General features: G+C 43.0%; 1 protein-coding gene across 28 annotated transcripts in view; it reads right to left on the minus strand.

The window, feature by feature from the left end:
* Nucleotides 1-25,440, minus strand: part of NFIA (nuclear factor I A) — a 348,817-nt gene that overhangs the window by 100,371 nt on the left and 223,006 nt on the right. For 21 of the 28 annotated variants that reach the window (XM_065070923.1, XM_065070913.1, XM_065070921.1 and 18 more), the window contains exon 3: nt 15,214-15,279. The exons of the other annotated variants lie outside the window; for them this stretch is intronic. In XM_065070923.1, coding sequence (XP_064926995.1) covers nt 15,214-15,279 — 66 coding nt within the window. The remainder of the gene's footprint in view (nt 1-15,213; nt 15,280-25,440) is intronic. 28 annotated transcript variants of the gene reach the window in all.

The raw sequence follows: 25,440 nt of genomic DNA on the forward strand, positions 1-25,440 counted from the left end.
CCAAGTGAACACAAGAAACGGGACACTTCTGTGGCGACAGATTTCAAGGCCACATTATACACACACGCAGAAGACAAAAGTTCAGTGGGGATTTTTACAACCGTAAGCCTGTGTCACTGCTGCAAGCTGCTGACTCAACTGTGTCACCTGCGTATTTCTCAGAGTGGATCATTTTTTTTCCAGTAACATCATGTTCTGAGGAAGTTTATCATGAAACAAGTATCACGAACAGTCATTCTGAGCAGCAAACAGCTTTGATAAGTGTCGACACGCATCTGACTTTTCTTTTAGCTCCTAACACTATTCATCACATTAAACACTCAGCTCTGCTGGACTCTCTGTTCCTAGTAAACACAGAGCCATTTCTAATTGCCATAAAACAGCCAGTTAAAAAATGTAGTATTTTAAAAATAATTGTAGATGGTGGAATGAAATACCAGGATGATTCAGATGCCCTGGAAGTATTCAGTTTTGAACATAAAGCTGTGGGCTCATTTATGTTAATAACAGCGTTTGAGAATTCAATCTGCACGAAAAACATGGTCCTCAATAAAGCCATGATATATAGTTACTATAAGTATGTAGGTTCTTATAAGTCTTAGGTTTAAATAAGCGCTGTGTGTAAATATCTAGTTTTAATTAGTATATTGCCAAGAAATTATACAACTAGACTCAGCGATGCTGTAATTATTGCGGGATCTATAAAACCTTCCCTCGGCTGGTGGTAGCTGAGTGTGTCCACCAAGGTTCCTCTGCGGACACCCAGGGAGGCTGAAGCCCTGTGGACGCAGAATTAGGGGGCTATAAAAAGAAGTGGGGTTTGTGTATTCAGAACATGTGGCAGAATGCTCTAGAAAAGCCTGGTGAACAGGAGAAGCTGGCGGTCAGGCGAGGGCAGGAAGCTTTCCTGTCCCGCTTTGCTGGGCGATATGGACACAAACCCCAGTGACTTCGCCAGCTGTTTCCCCTCATCCTCCCTTCTTGGCACTCCTCTCTCTTCACACCAAGGCACTTTCAAAAGGCTGTGGCTGGACACCATGATAAGGGAAGCTGTAGAAATATCTGCTGAAGATTAGATAGTGCAAATGCGACGTGAGAATCAGGATGCTGGGCATGGAAGCTGCGTCACGAGGATCACCCAGCTTCACTTTTCCCCATGGGCTTTCCCTTCAGGGTTGCATCTTATACCTCCGCTGCTGACACCACCAGTGAGCAAACTTTAATTCACAATAAACCCCATGCAAATCATGTTACTCTATTTACCTACTGCCCTTTACATCGTATTACATGGACTTTTCTCGCAGAGGTTGTTACTTCTCTATTCTTCGTACAGAACAATCATCTCCTAACTTCCATGACTTCCATCCCAGGTAGGCTGACTTTCTCTAGGTTTACATGTCAGTTATCTCCTTGTGGCTGGGGAGGGAAGAGACTTTCCACTAGTCACGGCTTGACAACACACGTTCAGTCTGCCCTTGACTCTTCACATTACCAGGCTCGTGAAATCCAGTTGGGCCACCCTGAGACAGCCCTGCATGGAAGACGGGGGGAACCTCACAAGGTTTTCTCCAGCAGCACCCAGGCTGTCTCACCCTGAGCAGCAGGGTACCAAGGTATGTCTTTAGAATAAAGCTGTGAAATACTGGTGGTAGAGAAGACAGAAAAGAGTGGGGCTAGGAGTACAGAAATGCTTGTCTGGGGACATGTCAAGCTTGCACAAGACCTAGAGCACAAAACTTGATGCTTATGGATGCAGATTAGGCCACTGTAGGCAAACAAAATGTGCCCAACAAGTCCGGGCTTACAACTGCTGTCCAGACAGCGGTGACACCAAGTCACATCATCCTCTCCATCGAGGCGCAGCACACCAAGGGCTGGGAACTGGAGGGGTTGTCCTCATGGCCTGCTAGCAGAGACCAAACTGCCTCCACCGAGCACAGAACCTCCGGATGGCCAACAAGGTTTGCACCAACCTCACTTGAGTTATGTAGGACATCTCCAGAGAAGATGGAGACAGCGGTGGAGAACCCACAGTGTATTAGTGGGTAACTCCTCCAGCCAAGTCCCCAACTAGGAGCAGAAGTCCAGTGGGAAGAGATTGTGGAGCCCAGCAGCAGAGCTCTGTATCATGACTGAGACTCTGTTTTATTGTGATTTTCTGTTTTGTAAGGCAGGATGCCCTGTCTACATTCCTTTACAGACTAAGAATGGACATTTATTAACAAGTACTTGGGCGGACAGCCCAAAACTCTAGACTCCTGGCCTGGGACTGTATGACAGAGAGGGCCAGTGACCCCTGTTTGTGTTTACTGTACTTCTACAGACACATGGTGGTGTGATAGGGACATTCACTTTCTCAGGTTCAGGCCAAGGTCAGGCCAGAACACAGACCAAATTTGTTTTCTCCATGTAATCTGCTTAGACTGAAGCCAAAAGAGGGCCTCCAGGTTCACTAATTGTGAGTGCATTTTGAGGGATTCAAGATTCACAAAGCAAACAGAAAGGGCAGAGAAGGACCTTCTTAGCCCTTACGTAATTTCACGTGCTCATCTCACGTGTGGCAGATATGGTGGGTCCAGGGGAGGTGCCTCAAGGAACTGAGATGACAATGGTGGGATGTCTCGCCCCACGATGTTGCCTCCAGCAACTCAGACACAGACTTAGTATTAAAGTGAGGACCTGAGATGAATCTGTTGCTTAAAGGCTGGGTTGGTCAACTGACCCTATGCAGCCCCCTTCTTCTGGTAGGTTTGCCTCTCTAGACCCTCTTGCTTGTCTGCAGCAGCCAGTGCGATCCCCAGGGATGCAGAAACGTGGTGGTGGGGTGGAATCCCTATGAGAGATGCCCCATCCACATGTATTTAAGAAAATCTGAAGATACCGCAAGGCCAGGACTTCATATTTTGGACCATGCTCAGCAGCCTGGCTCACCTGTCCTGTGACAGCCATCAGGCTTGTTCTAACAGTGCCCTGCATGTAAACAATGAGACTTCGTACTGTCAATGATTTTACAGGAAAGGCAGACCTTTTGCTGATGAGCAGCAGTTGATCAGGCAGAAAGAATGAAAATGGAAAAGGAATTCCACTCACAAGGACCTTTACGTTAAACTAAAGCAACTCAGGTAAAAAGGGAACCCATCCATTATGGTTTATAATGGATAAACATCCATGTCTTCTCTGTTCCTTCTTTGCTTGCATTACTAAAATACAGAAATAAAGGGAAAAAAAAATGATGGATGGATTTTGGAAGACTCAGAGTTCAACTCAGGATGGATGTGATCCCAACATTTCAGATTCTTATCTCATCGTAATTGGAATAGCTGAACCTCTCTTGTCTGCAAAATTAGGCAAGACATCCTGTGAGAATGGGCTCTTTTTCACAGCAGTTTAGTCCCCAGACACATGAAGAATGAAAACAAGAAATGGAACAGAACATTTTTACTTTTGAATAATGGCTTCATTTGGGCAGTTTAGAACAAAACTTCACTGGAAGAGTTGAGGAGGAAGTTCTTGCTGCCAGGATGCCCATCCCTAGACACATTCTTCCACAGAACACATAAATATTTCACTAATTTATCTAAGAAACTCCCATTTTGTAGAAGAGAAAAAACAGAAGGGAAGAAAGTACACGTGGGCAGTGGATACACTGTCCACCCTTCTATCCTGAAGAAATCATTCAACCAAGTCAATGTGCCCTGCTAGATCCACCTTTGCTCTTGCAGCGAACTCTTTCTTTGTCTCCTCTGGCTTTTCAAGATGAGCAGGAGAGGGCTGGGTGGCTTCCTCCAGCAGCAGAATCTCGGGTCCAAAGCAATTACAGCATTAACCTGAAATGTCTTGGTTTTAAATCTCTCCGAGGTTCAACACAGAGGGAGATGAATTCCCAGAAGACCCAGTATCTCCACTGTTTATAGAAGGAGATTGAGGATTTTAGGTTTGTAGCTGGTGCCTCATTTTAATGCATAAAGTTAGGTGGGATGAAAGCCCAGCCTTAGTCCATATACTATGTTAGCACAAACCTGAGAGAAAATTTGCTTTCCTCCCCGTATCTTGCCACAGGCAATCTCTTTTGCCACGCCATGCTTCTCTGTCCTTACATTTATATCTGGCTACTGTTTTGTTTGCTTGTTTGTTTTTAAATTCAGAAGACCGTAAAATACAAGTATTGCTGAATTATCCTTGTGTTCCTGTCCTTCATCTGGTTCATTTGCAGGAGGGAATAATGATCTGTCACCAAGGTAAATTCATTACCCGGCAGATAATGCCACAGTGTTTCTGCTGCCCATTTCACAGTAAGACATTCTTTTTCAATGATGTTGCATCTCTGTTCTCGTGGGAACAGTTTACGGCTGACATAGCAATAGTAGTAATAACAACTTACATTTATATTGCACACGGGATGATCTTTACTTTTCTCTCCTTCTAACAGTGGACGGCTCCCAGTCCAACTGCGAACGCATCCTTCATGGCCATGACAGACAGAAATCTGGATTCAGTATTACTGGGCTGCCTCATTCCTCAGCTGTTTGCTCCAGCTGTCGTATCCTTTCCAGCCCCTTTTATTATTGCTTTAAATTGAGCTGTGGGCCACTACTACACCACTGCTCTAAGCCTTTCCTCACAAGAATCTGTAGGGTTCCCCTCCTGCCTCAAAACCACGGCCACATCAGCCCATCAAGCTGCTGTCCACCCTCTTCCTGTCCTCCTGTGGCTCCAGCTATGCCATGCTCTGCTGTACCACAAAATTGGCTCCCTCTGCATGGCGTGGAGGACACGGCTGGCTCTCTGCGTTCTGCTACTGGAAATCTCCTGAAAGAGAACTCCTTGATTTTTAAGGACTTTGAGGAATATAACATGTGGGAAAACTGCAGGTGGTCTGATCTGCAAAGCTGGTCAGGTGGGGACACCCCCCAAACACCAGCAGGTTTTCACATGGGGATGCAGCTGTCAAAGAGCCTTCTGTTTTAAGAGTAAGGAACCAAAGTAGAAAAAGAACAAGGACAGAGGTCTAGATTATTTGCAAGTGAGTGTTACAAGTAACCCTCCCTTACGATCCTGGGAGAAGAAATGCCAGAAAAGGGTTTGTCCCACCACGGTCTGACTGACGGTGCTGACATCCTCGTGCCTGATCCTGCACCCCGGCTCACCTCGGCAGACACTGCACCCCAGAGCATCAACCCTCGCTATGTCACCCGGCAGGGCACAGCTGGGGTGACATGGCAGTGAGCCCTCAGGAGGGCAAAGGCCAGAGAGAAGAAAAATCTTGTGATCCCTGGAGCAGCCCTATCGTTTTCTCACGCCTCCTTTTGCCGGCAGCAGGAGCGCGGTGCTGGCTCCTCGTACCAGAGTGGGGCTTGCAGCAGATCCCCCTGCTTCAAGTAGGAGTGAGGGAGGGTGGGAGGTAATGATTAGAGACACTCAAAAATCATTACATTAATTGAATCTTATGAAAATGGAAAACAATGGCAGCGTGTAATAATAAAAACCCACTATAACCACGTACATCTCTTGTTTACTAGTAAAGCGCTTCACTGACTACCGATTTACTCTGGGGCACAGCAGGAAACTTTTCTCCTTTAAATTTAATCAGCCCTTTTTTGCCCTTTTTTTTTTTTTTTTTCCCTTTCAGAGAGAAATACCAGCTATCAGATCTGTGTTTCCCATCCACTCCTAAGACTCCTGAGTGCAGTGCCTGGAGGTGATGGTGTGAACTCACTCAAGAATGCAAAGGCATTTTATAAATCATTTGGTTTCAGCAGGAGGGGGAGAAAGGGAGAAGGCAGAGGGATGATATAGTTTACAGCACATACTCGGTAGTAACTCCTAACTGTCAAACTTCAGCATTTTCTTCAGTTGCAACAGCGGTTAACAAAAAAACCTTAAGACAGCAGACACGAAATGCACATGGTGAGCAGCACATTTAATCAACTGGCACCTTTCTACCACCCCACCACCAAAATCTATCCGGACACTATCATGACCAAGGAAAAAGAAACAGTTGTATAACCGAAGCTACGGCACTGATGGGAGAAAAAGGAGCAGAAACGAATAACATGAGCTGCTGTAAACAAGTTGAGGTGCCCTTTGTGTGCAAGATAACAATAGCAGAGTTGAAGGAGTGTGTTTACAAGCATGGCTCACTCGCCTCACCTTCCTCCTGCCCCCTTTCGCCACCCTCACTACTCGCTCCTGGGAAAATATTTGCAAACCATTGCAAATAAAAGTCTCCTTCTTACTTTCCAAGAAACGGATCTGGTAATTTTCCATTTCGCTCACACTACGGCCAGGCTTCAGAGGGGATTTTAGTCTCGCCGCTCTGTGAGACTCACCCTAAACTTTCTTTCCATTTCCTATCTAGCAACTCCTCTAGCTGAAAAGTAGTACCTACAATTAAAGAATAGTATCTGATCAGCTATAGAAGTAATGAGGCTTTTTCTAGGAGCCTGGTCTCACCAAAGGGCCCTCCCTTGACAACAGCACCAGTCCAGCACACAGCTTTGAGGAGCTGTGCGTTGCTCTTCATGTGCACCTCTGCCTATGTACACAACTTCGTATTTACAAAATGAAGGCTAGCTGGAAAGCACCTGATTAACCCATGAATCTGCAGCACACGCAGACATATACATTTTTTTTCAGAGTGTGAAAACCAAATATGAGTATGAAGGTTGGAATCCATTTGAATAAAAATCACCTTGTACCTGTAAAACCAGGTATGATTCATCCAGGCACTACACCACATGCAGAAACCAGAGGAAGGTGTGATATAATGATGTACATTTTCATAGTGTGTATATATATATCTATTTGGAAAGGTCGAGAGTCAACAGAATATGTCTTGTGTCGGTCAGAAAGTCAGAACAAAAGAACAAGAGTGCGAGTGAGAAAGCACAATCCCTTATCACGGCTCTCGGCGGTGGCATTCACGGCCAAATGAACCACACTCTGGCTGAAGCAGCAGAGGTTGAGGTGCTGACAGTTCCAGACACAGTGAAGGGTAAGTGTGTAAGTACGAGGAAAAATAGGGGGTTTTATGAAGGTCCAGGCTGGCTAGGACTCAAATTGTGGGGAATTTCTGATGTTCCGGGTGGGCTTGTTGAGCAGCAGAACGACGGCTGCCACCCAACACTCCACCTCCAGCTCATCCGCAGAGCACAGCTCCCAGCACACATTTGTAATTCCCAGTGGCCTGACCACAAAGGGCAAGATTTTGGCTAGGGATTGCTTCCCATCGCGTGAGTGCAGCGGTAAGTCAGGCTGGATTTTGCTGTTGCTGTCTCAGCGTGGAAGGATCCCCGCTCACTCCACCAGCCGACTGGCACCACTGCAAAGACACGCCACCTAAATAGATGTGAAGTAATGAATACTTCGGATACGCGACTGATTTCAGAATGTGCTTTTATCCACAGGCCCTGTATTTATAGTTCAAGCCTTTTCAATTAATACGCACACCCTACAAGAATTAAACTACTAATTATCACATTTTCCCGTGGTTCACAGAACTTTCATCAGATCTAGTAAATGAAATCACGAGTTCAGCAGAAGAAGCTTTACTGCGCCAAATTATGTCAAGGGTATATCATGTTGATAATAAAAGATCACTTGGTTGGAAGCCTAACCTAGAAGGTTGGGGAGGCGTAAAAAGTTCACATTTTGGATCGCGCTGCTCTGGTGTGGGCGTTCCGTGTTTTTTCTCTTGGTTATTGTGGAAGGCAATTTTCCTGCAAGTAAAATTTTCCCTTTGTCTTACATTACAGGCATTAGGAAATTCTTACATCAAAAGACAAATAGATAGGTTTGGGGTTTTGTTTTGCAAGTTAGGCCTTGGCATCACATTCTCTTCCAATTAATAAACTCCCCTCTCTACAGGACAGAAAATTAAAATGATGCCTATACCACAAATAAACTTCTTTCCCTAAGTGCCCATCTTCTTGGTGGGCAAGCGTGGTGTTCAAAAGCATCCTGCAGGCTGTGGCAAAAAAAGCCTCGTCCCCGCAGAGGGGAGAGGGAAAGTCACCAAAGTCACCTCGCCGTGGCACAGGAGCTTCCGAGGAGGGGCTCCCAGCCAGCCCGCGTTCAGGCTGCCAGTTAGATGGCCCTTGCTGTTATCTTGTGGATAAAAACACATGGAAAGGAGTGGAATGGAGCAAAAGAATAAAAATATATCTTGAAATGACTTAGAATAATCGCAGCTGTATTTATGCACCTTACCCACTGGAAAGGTTCATCGCCTTTTTCCTGTACACACATACGGAGAAATAAAAATATATACCCTAGCCACATTTTTATTTCTCCTTTTCCTTGCAGTATTCAGCCACTCCAAGTGGAATGAACATTTCATGTCTCTCAAGCACTGCTTTGTCATGCTATAAGCATTCATTTCATGCTTTGAATATTTCCTGTCACACTCGCCTTGGATGAATTTTTGGTGGGAGTGCTTTGCTTGTGAAGGTTAATGGTTAGCAGCAGTGAAAACCGAAGTCCTCTGTCAATCCCCAGGTCTCAAACATGGCAGGTCCCTCCACGCGGCCCCAGCAGCGCTGACCCTGACTGACGACCACGATATTGCCCGACTGACGGTCAACACCCTTGGCTGTCGCAATCGCAGGGTCCCCTCAAGAGAGTGCCAGCTATTGATAAGAAAGCTCAATCCTGAGCCTAGCAGAGGACCTGCTAAATCCTGGCAACAGTGTGACGGTGCCTCACAATCTGGTCCACAAAACCATTTGACTTTGAGCACGAATCTCAATGAAGATATGGTAATACAGGAAAAAAATGGTGTTTTCTTTCCTAGTTATTCAGATGCTTCTCATGACAATCTGGGAAACACAACTGCATGCTGCAAAGTTTCAATTCTAGACTACTATGATTAAAATACTGTATTTCCAGTTCTTGTTGGAATCTACCCATGATGAAATAAGATGAAAAAATGCAAGACTAAATCACACATCAGTTAAATTTATAACCAGGCATATCTGCTTTTGTTTCCTTGGGAAACGCTGACTCTCAGAGCTGCCCACACGTGCTCTCTCCCAGGGGGTGATGAAACACAGGCTGGACCTCATTGGACTTTCGTCACCTGATGAGTCCTGTTGCAGTCAACAGTTGATTCTGTCCAACCCACAGGAAGGCAGGAGAGCAGCCCCACCAGTGCCCTCCCACCCGGCCAGAGCTTTCAAGCCTGGACAAACTTCCCATTGCTGTTCCCGGTAACCAGCGTGATCTGTAAGGGTGCAAATCCGTTCAGAATTTGGTCCTGGCAAGTTATAAAGGTGCAAACAAGCTGACATCACCAGGAGCTTTGACTTCGGCGCCAGCTATGAGATTCCTTACTGAAAATGCTAAGGGCTTTTTCTTTTTTTTAAAGCTTTTTTTTCTGAAGCAAAGTTAATTTTAGATTAGTCCCTCAGGCTGTGATAACTCCTCAGCATTGCTCTGTAAACAAGAGAGGAGAGTCTTCTCGCATTTATAAGACTGGGATGCAAATGATCCCATGAACAAGAACACTAATAAAAGCTGCCGTTACTGTATTACCCTGATTGCAATGTTAACTGAAAGAAAACTTTTTCTGCAAGGCTCGGTTACCTGCTGCGAATGAGGTTTTTTGGGAATGTTCCTTACCAAAGATGATGTACTTTCTAACGGTACCAGTTTCAGCATCATATGTTCAGAGAACGGTTCATGCCCGTGCCTTCCCCAAGTGGGAATTAAGGGAATTTAGGTGGGAATCCAAAGACCGCTGACCCTGGAGACACCTCCTGTCCTGCCGCACTTGCAGCATCTCCTCGGTGAGTTCAGTGTAAAGCTGGTTGACATCAAGTTCAGCCAGAGCCAAGAGGCGGGAAGCAGCTGGACCCAGCTGAAGCAGTGGAGATGGGAGGTCAGGTATGGCCTGAGAAGAGGGATGGCCTTGGAAGACAGCCTGGTTTTGCTAGCTTTGGCTGTCGAAGGAACTGGAGGTCTCTCAGCTACCATTTAACTTAGGGTAGTAGAGTGGTGGGAAGAACCACAAAGAACACTTAATGTTTTATGCCCATCTCAGCTCAAGAGGAAGGTTTGAACAGTGAAACCTGCATCCAAGAAGAGTGTCCAACCCTTGGGCCAGACAGGCCCCGATTCCACTGGCTGCACAATGCAAGAACACCAGGTTTTGGGACCAGAAAGGGGCGGGATGCTGCAGCCTGGTAGTTAAGGCAGAGAGGTCATTCCACAAGCCGCTTTTGTGTTTTACCAGGTTGCACATGGTCCCTCCTGCCTTGCAGACGCAGCTGTACCGCACCTGCCACAACCAGCCTTGCCCAGAGAAGAAGAGAAAGAAACTTTTCTGTCTGTACATCCCCACTATCGCCTTCTCCTCCCCCAACAGCCTGAGGACCAGAATTTCCTCCTTTATGTTTTTAGGCACGGAAAAGTAAGCATTTACTTCTACATTTTTTTAAAGGTTTAATGCTCAAGTCCAGCCCTACTTGAGCAAAGAATTCACAGATGATATTTACAAGTCCAGTGTAATTACTGCAGGGTTGAAAAACGAGTTCTGTGAGTTACGGTACATCATTGTTTTTCTTCTTTTTTTTTTTTTTTTTAATGTTACAAAGAACAATGTGCCTTTCATTTCCTGCAGTGCTGTTAAGGTACTTGTAGCTCAAAGCAGCAAGAATACATTAAAACTAAAAAGCATTTGGTTTGGGCATTAAACATTTTTATTTTTTAGATAAATGCCTCTCCCTCTACAGAAATTGTTTGAGCAATGAATTTGGCACACATTTGTAATCAGCTGTAATAACGAGTGCTGCCTTGCTCACTTGAAATGATAGAATTTACCAACTTCTTTAAAAACAATGTGCCACTCTCCAATTAAAGCAGTGTGCTATCAACTCGGGGTTATCGAATCGCAAGGCCACAGGCTCGAGAGGCATCAGCTGTCTGTAGAAAATGACACAGCGTTCTCCTGCTTTACCCAGCGTGCTCCGTGTGCACCTTTACGCTGCAGTTATTAATCTACCTTTACGCTGCAGTTATCAATTCGCCAGCACCACCACATCAAACACAAACATCGCCCGGTGCATGTCTGACATCCAGTTACCGACAGCAGTAACGCAGCGCGGTACCACGATTATCAACCAGTTTGTGCCTTAAACTCCTGCTGGAGCAGAGCAGGATGTGACTTCTCATATTCACCGAATCTCTGGAAGCTAAAATCACGGGTATCCCCACTTTGCTGAGAAAAAAGCTGGAAAGTTTTCCTACAAAAGTTGAAAATAATCCCACTTACAACAACAAAAAAATCTATCTGATAGCCGTTTCCATGACTGAAAGTGAGAATAAAAGCCCTAGAGAGAGTCCCCGGCAATGCTGAGCCGGGAATTCAGTTGTTCCTGATCCCCAGGCATGCAGTCACTTCACTACATCAGGCAAGCCATTCTGTCATCCTCAGTTCACTGAAAACTAGTTTGTTTATAAAATACAACACCAAACCAGTGCATTTAACAAGCTTTTAAAATCAATAACCCTTTTTTTTTCTTTTTTCTTTTTCTTTTTTTTATTAGGTGAATTGCAAAATCACTTTGCGGTGCCAACTGAAATGAAGCTTTTACATACCATTAGGCAACTACAAAAGTGGGGAATTTTCCACACGGGTGTTCCACCCAGCTGGTCAGACAAAAAAACCCTCATTTGAGCAAAATATCAGGACATCAGAACACACTCCTGCCTTTCAAATGAAGTTGCTGGTCTCTTTCATCATTCCTCCTGTAAAAATTTCCTCACCCACACAACAAACAGACAAATTCTGGGTTCTCTTCGTCTCCCCAAGAAGCTCTTTTTTACATGCTAAGGGACCTGAGGACAACAGAGGCATGCACACCAGTGGGCTCCACATCAGCTTTACCCCCCGTTCCAGGACAAGACATCTGGACCTTGGAGCACGTACCCACGGACAAGCCCTCCCTCGTCTACATGTTCGCACTGCATGACAATCATGCTGGATATCTCTCTCTAGAAAAAAATAAAATTAAATGCTTGATATTTCTGTAAATTATTGCAGTAGTGATCAGGTAAGTGACTGCCTGAAAACTACTGTGGCTTAGTGAAGGGTGAAGGCAAGGCCAGAGTTGGTGTTAAAGCCACCACTGAGAGTAGAAGATGCCACCATCTTCTCTGTCTCAAGCTTCTGCTCCAGAAATGCAACTGTAAAGCCTCCTAAAAAAAAGGAGTGCCTCTAAAACTGAGAAACTTTTTTTCCCTGTGAACTTCACTTTAATGAAGGTTAGACATACAGGCTTTCCAAAATAACACATACAATTTAGAATGATAAATTAAAATCTGTAGTAGGAGGCCTGCTTTTTCAGGGCTGTATAGTTGACCCTTTTGAACCTACATTACTCAAGGTATGCAAAATATATGTGTATAATAAATAGCTCTAGAATTTATGGAGTGGAACAGAAAGGATATTAACAGGCAAGCAGAGAGGCTGTATAACCCTCACAAGGCCTTTAAAGATTTATTTTTTTAAAATGAAGGAATGCATGCATGTAAAAGGTAGTACTTAATCGATACACTTCTTTGTGCCTTCCAGAAACACATGCAAAACGATTCCAAATCTGCCCTCAATCTGGTCACTCTGCTGTTAGCGTCAGTGGGAATGAGATTATTCACCACACTATTTTTCTTTGATAAGAAAATAAAAAAATATATAAATAAACTCCTCTCTGTGTGGGCTCATTCCCACTCTCAGTAAAATCAATTACGAGACTGCTATTGACTCCGGCGGGATTTGGATCAGGCCCTGTGGAAGTGGGTCTACAGCAAGTGTAGAACAACGCGGTTAATATGATTTATTGTGTCCGTTCCTGTGCGTGCAGTTTTTCATTTTCCGAAGCCTGCAGTTTTGCTTTCATCCTCACGTTCGGTAGATAAGAGCTGCAGATCTGTGTTGATCTACACCCTGGGTACACGGGGGGTGTGTGTGCCCAGAATGAGCTCAGCGTCTGCCTGGGGGGAGCAACCCCCGTAGGGCCAACAGACTGTGGGAGACGCATTTGTAAAGCAAATCTCCCACACAGGCACTGCAAAAGGTGCTGTGATCGCTGAGGCTTCTGCTGCGGTGGGGAAAAACACCCTTTAGCAAAACTGAGAAAAAGAAAAATCTTTTTTCCTGTTTATTTAATTAAAAAAAAAAAAAAAAAAGTACCTTTCGCAGGGCACCGGTAAAGTTCCAAGAATTCACTAAACCTCGTTTTACAAGGAAGACTCACAGATATTTCATTTCACTAGGCTCTTACAGATTTTACATTATTTAACACTGATATTGCTGCTTTTCAGGGCGGTTGTTGGGTAACAGGCTTCCTTCAGACTGCAGGCTAAGAACTGTGGTTTAATAGCTGCGAAAGAATATTATCTAAACATGAAATAATAACATGCTCGGTGCCTAATACATTCTAAATTAAAATATGATTTAATAAACATCGGCAACATATTCCCCACAAGAAAAAATAAAATAATAAATAGCAGAATTGGCAGAACAAAAATCACAGTTTAGTCAGTTCTTCTCTTAACCTTGCAAACCTTTGGCTACAAATTAGAATTTCTGTGAACAGGATTGATAAGGGAAATTAGGCACTGTCTTTCAGAAACAACAGAAATGTTTTAAGCTGGTATGTTTAGAGATGAGCGGCACAAAATCTATCAAAATATGAAACCTTTCATATTTCAATGGGAGGAAAATACAGGAACCCCAAAAGCCAAAACCTTACCAGCCCAATGAGCCGTATGTTCTATGTCCTGCCAATATATGCTCAGATTTTAAAGCTTTCTATGTACTCAAACTCTTCTTCTTCCCTTAAATCTATGTGCCATTTAAAATTTGAACGCAGCGTGGATGTGAACATGGTCCTTCAACCTCACCCCCACCTGCAGCTTGTTTGGTTCTTAATAGTCCCCAAAACACCCCCTGACCACACATACATCTGTGGGGACAACCTGCAAAGATCTGAGACAAAACCAGGTAGTCGCTCTGCGAAAGGGCAATCACAGCTGTATTATTATAGATACGCTATTTCTACATGAGATGGATTTAAACGCGCTGGAGATGGTGGCAGGTTGTAGAGACACAAACCCTTCACACAAGTTATCTTCTGTGTACGCACAGCAGCCCCCACTACAGCAGATCCCCCATTTACATTTAGGTATTTTTTAAAAAAAATCTGGTTATGGATTAAAAAAAAGTTAAGAAAAACTATTAATAATAATCACTTTCGCTTTGGGAGACATTTATTTCTAAGTCCTAAACATAAGTAGTAAAACAAAACTCAGATGCCGATGGGCCAACAAAAATTGCTGAGGTCTACCTTACTTAAACATTAAAAGGAAGAGAAGTTGTTCCTCTACACACGTCCTTAGCCTTTCACATCCAGTCCCTACAGAAATTCCCTATTACTGAACCATCTTTTTCCAGGCTGCTTTACAACGCCAGCCAACGATTCAGCAGAAGCTGTTGCTTCTACTTTAAAACTGTCCCAGTTCAAACAATATTAGTGTTCTCAAAAGTCACAGTCCTGCTGCTGCTTCCAAATAAGCTCAAGCTGCTGCCACCTGAAACAATGTACAGAGAATAAGGAGCAAGACGCTCCAGTTGAGCCTCCCTGCCCTGCTCACCTGTAGTATCTACAACCTTCAGCAGATTTTTTCTTGCACTAGAGAACGGGTCTGCAGAAACATTTATCAAAGCGACCATTTTATTTGGCGGGACTACCCGAGATCCTGAGCTCTAAAATGACGCGTGGGAAGTTTGGTACTTCAGGGCGGCGTGTGAGAGCATCGATAAACAAAATGAAGTTAAAAGCAGATAGATAAAAATGAAAGCGATGAAGCACACACCCCTAGAGCGTCGTGACTCATGGCCTGGGGACTGAAAGCCTTTGCTATGGAGGAATAAGGATAAGGGTTGCATACAGCAGGCTCTTTAATGGCATCTCCCTAATTAAAATTATTTTTAAAGGGAAAAAAGGTCTCTCTCCAGGACGGGAGAAAAAAAAACGCTACCTTAGATGAGTGAAACAGTAGCATTTTAACTACGAGGAGAGTACAAAACCTGTCTGCAGCTATCCCATGTCAATTATTCTGAATAATCTTTTAATATTAGATATAGGGAGAAAAAAAATCTTTATAAATATGGGCTGTTTTAACATCCCAAAGCGGGAGCAGCAGGTAAGAACTTACCATTTTCTGGCTGGTCCTTAATATCAGCTTCACTTGGCTGGCTGGGACTTTCAGATTGACTTGAATCTGAAAAACATAAAATACAGCCAAAAATTACAGGGTCTGCTGTGGAAAATAGATGAGAGGCGCCAGACTTCCTCCAAAGGCTGAGAGCACAAACTAAGGACAGGAGTGTTGCACTAGGACATGATAATGCAAAAGTCCCGTGCCCAGGTAATATTTTTGCTAGGAAAAAAAAATATTAAAAAAGGGAATCTTGCTTACAGCACTACCCGGAGTGCTTGGTGTGTGTGGCAGCATAAATTAAGCTTTGAGAATCCTTCTTTTTAGAAGAAGGCATATTTAAACTACTCTCCTACATGTTTTTTATAATGCAGCCTCTGTGTTGTATACAAACCAGAGCCTTAATCCAACACATAGTAAAGTCTCAAAAACATATTTGCAAGCAGGCATATAAAGGTAACTAAGCAACACTACAAAGTCGTGGGGATTGTTGTCTACACATTTCTGGAACAAAATCTGCAAAACTGAGAGAAGAGCTGATTTTTGTCATACTTTTGCAGTGGTTACAGTTCACTGAGAACTGCGGCGTTGTGCCCGATTTGCAGTGGTATAAATGAGACCAGACACTGGATGAAATGCTTTAGAACTTGCCCAAATAGCGGGCGCTACAAACTCCCAGTTAACCCTCTCCAATGAACACCATTTATTTGCCTAAAACAATAAAATGACCTATAAAAGCATATGTGTCAATATGAGTGTTTAGCATTTTTACACATTACTATCTCTACTTCATGTGAAGACGATTGCTCTTTCCTTCAAAAATTATTCTTAGTAAAAGCTTTAGTCAAATTGTGTTTTCCTTCTGAATTACTTCTATCACTATGAATTAGGAAAAAAAGCCCCTGTACCTGTGTGACAAAACATCACCAAAAAAATCCTTCAGATTACTGTTTCATCAATTAATACAAATAGAAAAAGATTATTTCCCCAACCCCCCCCCAAATTGTTCTGTAATCTATCGATCCCCCACAAAAAAAGTTTTGCTGTGAAACAAAACTTAGGAAATGAAACCACTTGGTACTGCAACAAAAATCCCCCCAATTGTGGCCAACCTGGTTTCTGACTCCACCTTGACTTTGCAGAGTTCAGAATGAGCTGTCTGAAATTTGACCACATTTCAGTGAGGAGTCAATGCGAGATCAAAAGGTCATGACACTTAACTGTGATTAAATTGAAAATCTTACTTCTATTGCAACAGAGTGATAACACCACCCCTTCTTTTTCTTTGAGATATTAATAGCGCTGGAAGAAGCAGTACTACTAGTGACCTTGGGTCAAGCAATGCTAATTTATTGCTTTAAAAAGGTTCCTTGCTTTTAAGCAAATGAAGATTTTAATTACCACAGAGCGCTATAAAGAAAATGCCTATTTTAAATATTCCTTTTTTTTTTTTACCTGCTGACTGTATGCATTAGGTATCATTCAGAAGCTCAGAGGACAATCTTGTATACATTAAAAACTACATGTAAAAAGAAGTGCTCACAAAACAAATGTTGATAAATTTCAGAACATAAACATCCAGCATATTTAGCAAAGAAAGCTTAAATCCCCATGCTTCTATTTCAAATCAATGCCATTCTCCTAAAGAAGTGATACGTTTCCCAGTATGCCCAGAATGTGTTTCCTCTCTTTTATATTTATTATTTTTAATAATTTCTCCAATGAAGCTCAGTGCAAAAAATTATTCTCGCTTCTGCAATTTTGTTTTAAATATTGATCTTCTGGGTTACCCTTAACTGAAGCTCATATGAGTGGCAGCAGATAGACCACCGGGTAACATACACAGCGCTGTGATATTGTGGACACTGGATCTTGGCAAGAAGTTTCATGTTTCCGATACCGCAAAGGTAGAAACAAAGGTAAAATATTAGGAATGTAAAATATTTAGTTAACATTCAAAGTCAATATTCGACGGATTTCATTTTACAGAGCTATTGCTTAGTTTTTAGTTTATTCTTTTCCCCCAGCCAGCCATGGCTCGATGAGCCTTTGGGCTTTAGGCTTAACGTAGGGTCAGAATTCCGCAAAAAAATGTATAGATTTGAAAAAGTGAGCTGAAGAAACATGGGGCAGAAATCACGTTTTCCTTTCCGAATTTGACGGAAGCCGGCGAAGCCGCGGCTGGGGCTGGCACCTCGCTCCCGAGCGGGAGCTGCTCCTGGATTTTGAGAAACAAAGTACTTTTGTTTGTGTTCGAGCGCTGTTTTTCCAACACCAAAGCTGATGGCACAAGAGAGACTCCACCGGCCGTCGGACATTTGTTTGCACACTGAATCTTAACTTTCTTCTTTTATTACCCTGCCTACTGCGATAACGTTTTTCCCCGGTTCTGTTTTCCTGTAGCCCGCCCCTTCTGCTGAAATTAAATATTAATTTCTAAAAAAAGACAACAAAGGCTTTAAGCACTATTCTTCACAGGGCAATAAAATGCAGGACGAGGTAGAATTAAACCCAATCTACACCGCAGCAGAGCTCACGGGAGGCTACCGAAAACGTGCACTGGGCAAGCGTACGCTCAGCATTGTTATGCAAGGTGGCATCTTGTGGAAACCCCAGATAAGAAGACTGAGTTAAGGCACTTAGCCAAAATGTTTATATGCAGAATTTTGCTTCCCTGATTTTATTCAGATGCCGCAGATGAGCCGGTACATATAAATGTGCCGCCACATGGTTAAGGGATTGGCAAAATCAGAGCCGTTGTGTTTTACAGTCTTGCCTGGGACGAGAGAGTCTTGCTCAGCCTCCACCGCTCGCTCTCTGCTTTTTCAGCACTTGGCAGTAACTCCTGTCGGGGCTTTTTTGTTGTTTTGCACATGGAAACTGAAAAATTCCAGTTTTCTGAACGTTCGGTGTTTTGCGGGCTCGGCTGCAACGGGAGGGGGAATGTCGGTCCTGCTGAGTCAGTTCGCCAAACAGGTGACCGGAGGAATAAATTAATTTCTGCCCATACATAATTGATATAAATGGAAGATCGTTTTCATAAGCATTTGCATTAAATCAATACAATCACTTACTATAGAGCAGTTTAACAATTCATTTGATTTTCTCTTTTCTATATATTTGATAGCCACTCTGCAAAACAGTGTACACTTTATGCCTGTTTTCTTTAGCAACAACACTGCCAGTTAAATTCTACCACCTGCAATAATTAGAGCCATTGGAAAACATACAAAACAAAATATACAGTAGATGCGAGCCCCTCTTGAATCCATGGCCCCCTGCGGCAACGAGTTTCATTGGTGCCTTAAGCTAAGGCTGGTAGGAAGCCAAAGAATCTGTATATTACAATAAAGTGCATGTTATTAAGGGGAGGATTTAAATGATTTCAGATGGAGTTGGAAATATTATAGTGAGGAACCACTATTAACATTGCTGATTTAAGAAAAAAAAAAAAATTAAAAAATCACCACGGAATCTAGTTTTATATTTAAGGAAGCTTAACCTTGAATAGCACAATGGGTTTTATTTGGGGGCTTTTTTAGTTAAAGAAAAGTTAGTGGTTGGAATTGTTAACCCTGAACTAGCTGGAGTCAGTGTGAGCGTGTTCACTGGAGTCGAGGCTACTGGACAGGAGAAACTCAAGGGGATCTGGTATCAACTGTAATCATGGGGAAACAGGATAAAAACCACGTCCCAGCTATTTGACTCTCTACTTCCAAGAATCAAGTATGAATAAGGGATAAATAAAAAAACCAAAACCCAACAAAACAGGCTAGTTTTTCCCAAGTAGCAGTTCCTACTACATCTCTATTTTGTGTTCCGCTTTGAATCTGTTTCTCGAGTATATCCTACTGGTTACGCCAAGCCCCAGGTTCGATCTCAAACCATAGACCACGCTGAGTCCTCCAGCTCCAAGACAGAAGCTCTGGACTTTTCAATACGCAATAATTTTCTCGTTGAGCTCCAGCCGGGCTGCAGGACGGCTGCGTGGCAGCAGGGCTGGCGGCGCTGGAAGGGAACGCTCCATTGTTTGGAAAGAATAAAACCTTCCCAGGAAAGTCTGGCCCGTGGACAGGACCAATGTCAACAGACTGACAATGTTGTTCTCTTTTGTAGACTGTGACACAGACGGTGAAGAGTTGTTACGCTCCTCCACCAAAAAAAAAGCCTCATTTGAGCATCATGGCGCTTCTCGGTGCTAAACCACTTCATGGCTACCTGACTTTGGAGAAACCGGACGCTTTCTTGGGTGTGCGCCGTGTTTTCCAGGGCTGAATCCAGCCCGTGGTGGCCGTGACCTACACGGACCGTCCTCACTGTCTGTTGGTGTCCACAAACCGAATTAATGGGTGCCAATGTTATTTTTTACCTACGCTGAGCCCGATCCCCAGCTCGCAGCCAGCGCTAACTCAGACACAGAAACACACAAGTTAAATTCTACATTCGTATCATGTTGTTTTTTGGGGGGGAATATGGTATCATAAACTGACATATTTTATTCAAGTTTCAGTGTCCTATTTGTAATAAAATATTTATATGGCTGGGTTGTGTTCATGCAATAAATTTTTCATCTATAATTTTGGGCATGGATTCTACCAAAGATTTATGCATGTTAAAAAAAAAATAATTCTAAATCATGTTCCTTTATATACAGTCTTACGTGGTGAGCTTAAGGGATTTACAAACAGAAACCAGCACCAGGACCGAGGCTTTTTTACAGTCACTTTCCCTTCATTATACATTATAATATAAACACATAGGGATCGCTCCATATATGCTACAATTATTATTTACGGCTATTTTGGTGGCTACTACTACTTCTTTTAGGGAAGGCCTGGTCCTCCCTTTAACTCCGGCCATTGCTTTCAAGTCAACTTCTATAGGGAGTTCAAAGTGCTTCATTATCTTAGACCTCACCATTACACACACACATCCGTACCAGGTTTCAAGTTGTATTTCGTACCCCCTGTACCGTACACCCCATCCCCATGAAAGAGGTTCTGCAGTGGTAAAATCCCTGTGGTGCCAGCCTGTTTTTTTTTTTTTTAATAAGGCGAGGACTCTTAATTCCTGTACACTGGGAAAGAGATTATCTTTGATAATGGAAATGTAAATCAAAGCTTGCTGTTGTTTATTCCAGACAGACATTTGTGTGTTAAGTCTGTTTATCAGGCAACACTTTGTCTAAGCCAGGAAGTAGTCAGCCTTTGTAACGAGAAGTATGCAAATGATTTTCCCGTCAGCCCTTGCCGCAAAAACTTTTGTGGCAAAAACCCTCCTTGTTACTTCACCAGCAAGACGCTCCTAAGCTACCCCGGCAAGTAGACTAGCAACAAAACAGCGAGCTAGACTATGCCGATGAGTCTGAATGAGCCCAAAACATGTGCCCGCAGTCTGGTGCTGGGCATTGTGAGCAGACTTTGTGTCTTACATCTGTTTATCGGGCAACACTCTGTCTGCTGGGGCGGCATTGTACCAAGGTGGGTACAAACAAAGATCTCCACAACTCCCAGGCTAACTTTTTTTTAGACTTTTTTGGACGAAGAAATTCCCCGGTTACTTTCCTGGTCGTGGGGAATAAGAACATGAAACTTCGCCATGAGGCTGCGAGACCCTAAAGCTGTATCAAAATGGTTTCATTTTAAATCAACTTTCTTTGTTCTCACAAGCCCATAAATGATTTACTGCTATCGTGTGATAGCCTAGAATGTGGGGAATCTGTGTATTCCCATATTTGTTCCTTGATATTACAAACAAGTATTTGATTCACTTCTAACTGTTTGTTTTTAAAACAGTTTACAGCCTTTGATTCCTGCTTACTGATTCATTTCTGGAACATTTTCTATTTATTCCTTTGCAGTAGCAAACGTTAATTTTGACTTAATTCAAATTGTCATCAAAGGCTTCCTTAAGAAATCCCAGAGCACAGATTTTATTTGTTATAATACAATATTCTTAAAGTAAACATCATGCGACTGTGTTTTTTTAATTCCAAGAGATACAAAAATCCGTTACCCAAAGGATTCAAATTGGTTCAGCCCTTTTTCCTAGACAAAATAAACACTTTAGGACTTTACTTGTTTGTATTCTCCTCAGTGGTGCTGTATGCATCACCAGCTAAAAACAAAGAAACTTTTAGCTGCTCAGACAAAATGCAGAAGCTCCCCAAACAACGAAGCGGGGGGGTGGGGAGGCATTCAGAAAGTCTGACAGTCCATTCAATATAGGGATGATGGCCATAATGCATCCAGGGTCCCCTTGCTAATTAAATATGCATTGGCACAGTTTTGATCGATGCAAGCCATGGATCAGATGACACACCTGCAAAATCTTGAGCCCAGAGCTCCCAGGAAAAGGAAAATACAGGCTGTCTCCTTATCTTTGTTTTCAAAGGCTCTCAATTTCTGTGCTTAGATATCTAATTTAATTCTCTCACCCCTCAGCAAACTGGATTAGGAAAGTCAATACCGCCATTGTGCATCGACAGGAACACACAGCTTTCCTTTTATTCAATTTAGCCATGACCTTTAGACAAAGATAATGACAACTGTCTAAAAGTAAGGTAAGGCCTGAAGGAAGACCCTGCGGCGGGGCCCCTCTCTTCCGCGGCTCCTCGGCCCGGGGACACCCCACCAGACACGGAGCAAATTCAGAAATGAATGTTCTCCCCAGATGGCAAGGACCAGTGTCCTGGCGGAGCGGGAAGGGCTGTGTCCCCTCAGGGGCTGGGACACCTCGCTGGGGATGTGGGACGGCGGCCGGACCCTCGGGAGCCCTTTGCCGAGGGGTGGCAACGTCCTCAGAGGCCGAGATGCCAAGAAGAGGGACCGCGCCGTCCTGTTTGTTGCTCTGGCTATTAAAGCAGTGAAACGGCCGGGTTGGGCGAGTGTCGGCGGAGGTACTCATTTCTAATTTCTGGCTCTGATCCTTGGGAGGAATCATAATCCTTGAGCTAAGGGCACGGTGAGCCGCACACAGGAGGAAGAACCAGCCTGCAGACTCTCCTGGAGCTGAGCTGAAGCCAATGACATTATTTTCCAATAGGTCTCGCATCAATACTTTTATCAGCCTTCCTACACCAGATAGCATCTTTCTGATACATCTGTAAGGAAAGGACAGGGAACATGCTCTAAGCTAACAAACAGCTACCAGACGCTAATCTACTTTGGTACCTACAGTTACAGGTTGGACCCAAATCGGTGATTTAGGCATATAAAAATTCATATTCATTGAGCAGCCCAGCTCCAGAAAATGTTAGCTTCCCTGCTGCACAATGTTGAATTCTGCAGTATCTTTTTTAGCTGCATTTAAAAATATACTTGGCATTTCTAGCTGCGGACCAATATTTTTCTCATGTCTTTTTATACAGATTTGGAGGGAAAGATATTTGTAATGGAAAAAAATATGTGCAAAGTTGGATTGCTAAGTTTCTGTAATCTTGGGAAATAAAAAAAAAGCAGCCTATGTAAGAGCTACAAGAAACCATATGGATCAACAAGAGCTGCCCTCATATCCCTGGGAAATATAAATTAACCTACATTTCATCATCATAAACCCCAAAATAAAAAATCTAATTAGAGTCTCTACCCTCAGATTCACTTCTAGAAAATTTGCCTATCCCCCTCACAAAGTGATTTACAGTACTTACATCCATTTCTTCAGAGTGATTTAAATTTATTGAATCATTTCAATTTTTAGAGAGCTTCCATTTGGATCTGTATGGGTTTCTAGACATATGCAGTGCTCAGTTATTTAAAATTAATTGCAGTACAATAATTTTAAATTGCTTCGCACTATACGAATCTCAAGTGCTTTGAAATATTTGAACCATTCTATTTAGAAGCCATCAAACTTCTGAGCACATGCATCAAAGAGTTGTTTTAAAAGCCGAAGGGCCGCAGTGATGATCCCAAAGTGCAGGTGAGCACGGCTCTGGGCATGCTCAGCGCACGTGGATCTCAATTTATAGAACAATTCAACAAATTCTGCCCAAGTGTCAATCTTTAATTAACAAAACCAGATTCTGTCATAATTTCAAACCACTAAAAAATTTCTAAAACTAGAAAAGCACTGTTATAAAATAATGGCATACATTAAAACTATTATTACTTCTAATGTATATTTATAGAACACCCTTTTATCCTGGAAATTAAAACATCTTATTAACATTAAACTAAGCTTTACAATACCTCTGTGGGAAAGGTGAGCATAACTATGCCCACTTTACGCCGGGATGAAGGAGGCACATAGAGGTTAAGTGATTTACCTTCAGAAGCACAGTTACTAAAAGGAGTAAAAAGCACGGGGCTGAGCTCTCAAGGCGCTGCTCTAGATAATAAAGTATCATTCCCACCAACACAGCCATTACAATGGCAATGGCACTGACCGCTTAGGAAGCCTTGAACTACATTATATAGACAATTATAGTACTTGTCACAGCGTACCCAAAGTCACCTACAAGTGATACTTGCAGTCACTCTCAGCTTCTGTTTAGCTTGCCTTTTTTCTTGTTCTTATTAAGTATTTTGAAAACAATAAATAATTTCTACATTTCTCTCCGGAGTATTTTCTAACTCAATTTAACAATAACAGCACCAAGATCTAGGATGACTAAATAGTTGGGTTTGCAATGTCTGACTTCAGCTATAAAGGCGAGTGAAGATGAAGAGCAGGACTAGTAGCTTGGGTCAAAGTCTCTAGGTTTTGCTTCAATGCAATTTTACACTGCGGAGCAAACCAACATCAGCAAAGCAGGATTATGTCCACCATATGGTGAGACTCCATCGGTGGTGGTACAGCCACCCAATTAATCTCTATCCCCCACCATCCCCTTGTTATTTATTTATTGTGACAAACCCATCCTGATGGGAGCCCCAGCAGGGAGCTGCGTATTCCCGGGCTGCTCCCATCCTCATTCTTTATCGGCCGATCTGGTACCGCTCTCCGGCCAAGACGTGCGGTGCTCCAAGGTCACGACCAAGGAGGCTCGCTGGGTTTTCCCCAGCAGACAGGAATAAAGGATTGCTCAGACCTGCCCTCCATCAAAAGCCAAATAAAACCCACTCCCTGACAACGAGCCTTCTTGCAGCGCTTTCCAAAGCCCGGCTTTTCAACATCGTGCGAGTGACCTCGCTGTTTCTGGAGACCGTCAGAATGTTCATATATTTCAGTCCGTGCCTCCTGCTAAGTTCTCCCTGCAGCCGGAGCTGTTCACGGTTTCCTCAGCCAGCAAAAACAAAGAAAAACCTCATCAAATCAACAAACCGGGCAAACCCCTGACCTCCTCCTCCTCCTTTTCCAACCTCTCCCGCTTCTCTTTCTCCTTAAGGACAGGTGGAAAATTTTTCCTATGATTAACTGAAAATTCAAGTAGGAATCTACACATCAAACAGAATAAAGAATACTTTAAAAGTACTGATATCTCAAAAAATGGGCCCATTTTCCCTATTATTCTATTTCACACAGGGAAAACCAATGTTGATAATAAAAATATGTGTGATTATTTAAGGAATAAACACAAGGTGAACTAATACTCCATGGCGTTTTAGTCAATAACAGATTACTACCACATTACAGATGGGGCAATATGAACTAAGCTTAGGTACCATTTTTGTATTATGGATCTATACTAGCAGCCCAGTTTTCACAACTCTCCTTCATTTTATGTACCTGACACCTTTCCTCTTGCCTTCCATTTCAGCCCCTGTTAAGTACATATTTGGCTGTAGTATCCAATTTTTTCCTTGTTATTTTTTTGTTTTTCCTGGCAGATGATTTTCCTTGTTCTATGCACTCTGAGGACTTCAACGTGGCATGTGAAAAATTTCCATTTCAGGTTTTCTTGAGCTTTGTGCAAAATAAAACTGCTGGTAAAAATACACAGATATACAAAATCATACAGCACGAAAAACTGCTCGATTGTTCCTTTTCCTCCATCCCTACCATCCACACTCTTGCCTTTTTTTCCGACAACAACTGCAGAAATTTTGCCATGAGCCCAAAGCCCTTTCTCGAACTGAAGTCAGAGGATTTTGACCACAAAGAATTGCCTCTGATTGCCACGCCGTGGATATGTTTCTACTCTCACAATATTGTAGACTGAGAAGAAGAACGGAGAATTACCATAAAAATCAGGACGTGTTTTGTTGCATCAGTATCATGTTGGCATCAACAACACAGACTCGGGCAGACAAAAAAAAAGCAGCCTTTTGGTAGGCAGCCGAC

This window comes from Columba livia, chromosome 8 (genome assembly GCF_036013475.1).
Source record: "Columba livia isolate bColLiv1 breed racing homer chromosome 8, bColLiv1.pat.W.v2, whole genome shotgun sequence".
In the NCBI taxonomy this organism is placed as follows: Eukaryota; Metazoa; Chordata; class Aves; order Columbiformes; family Columbidae; genus Columba; species Columba livia.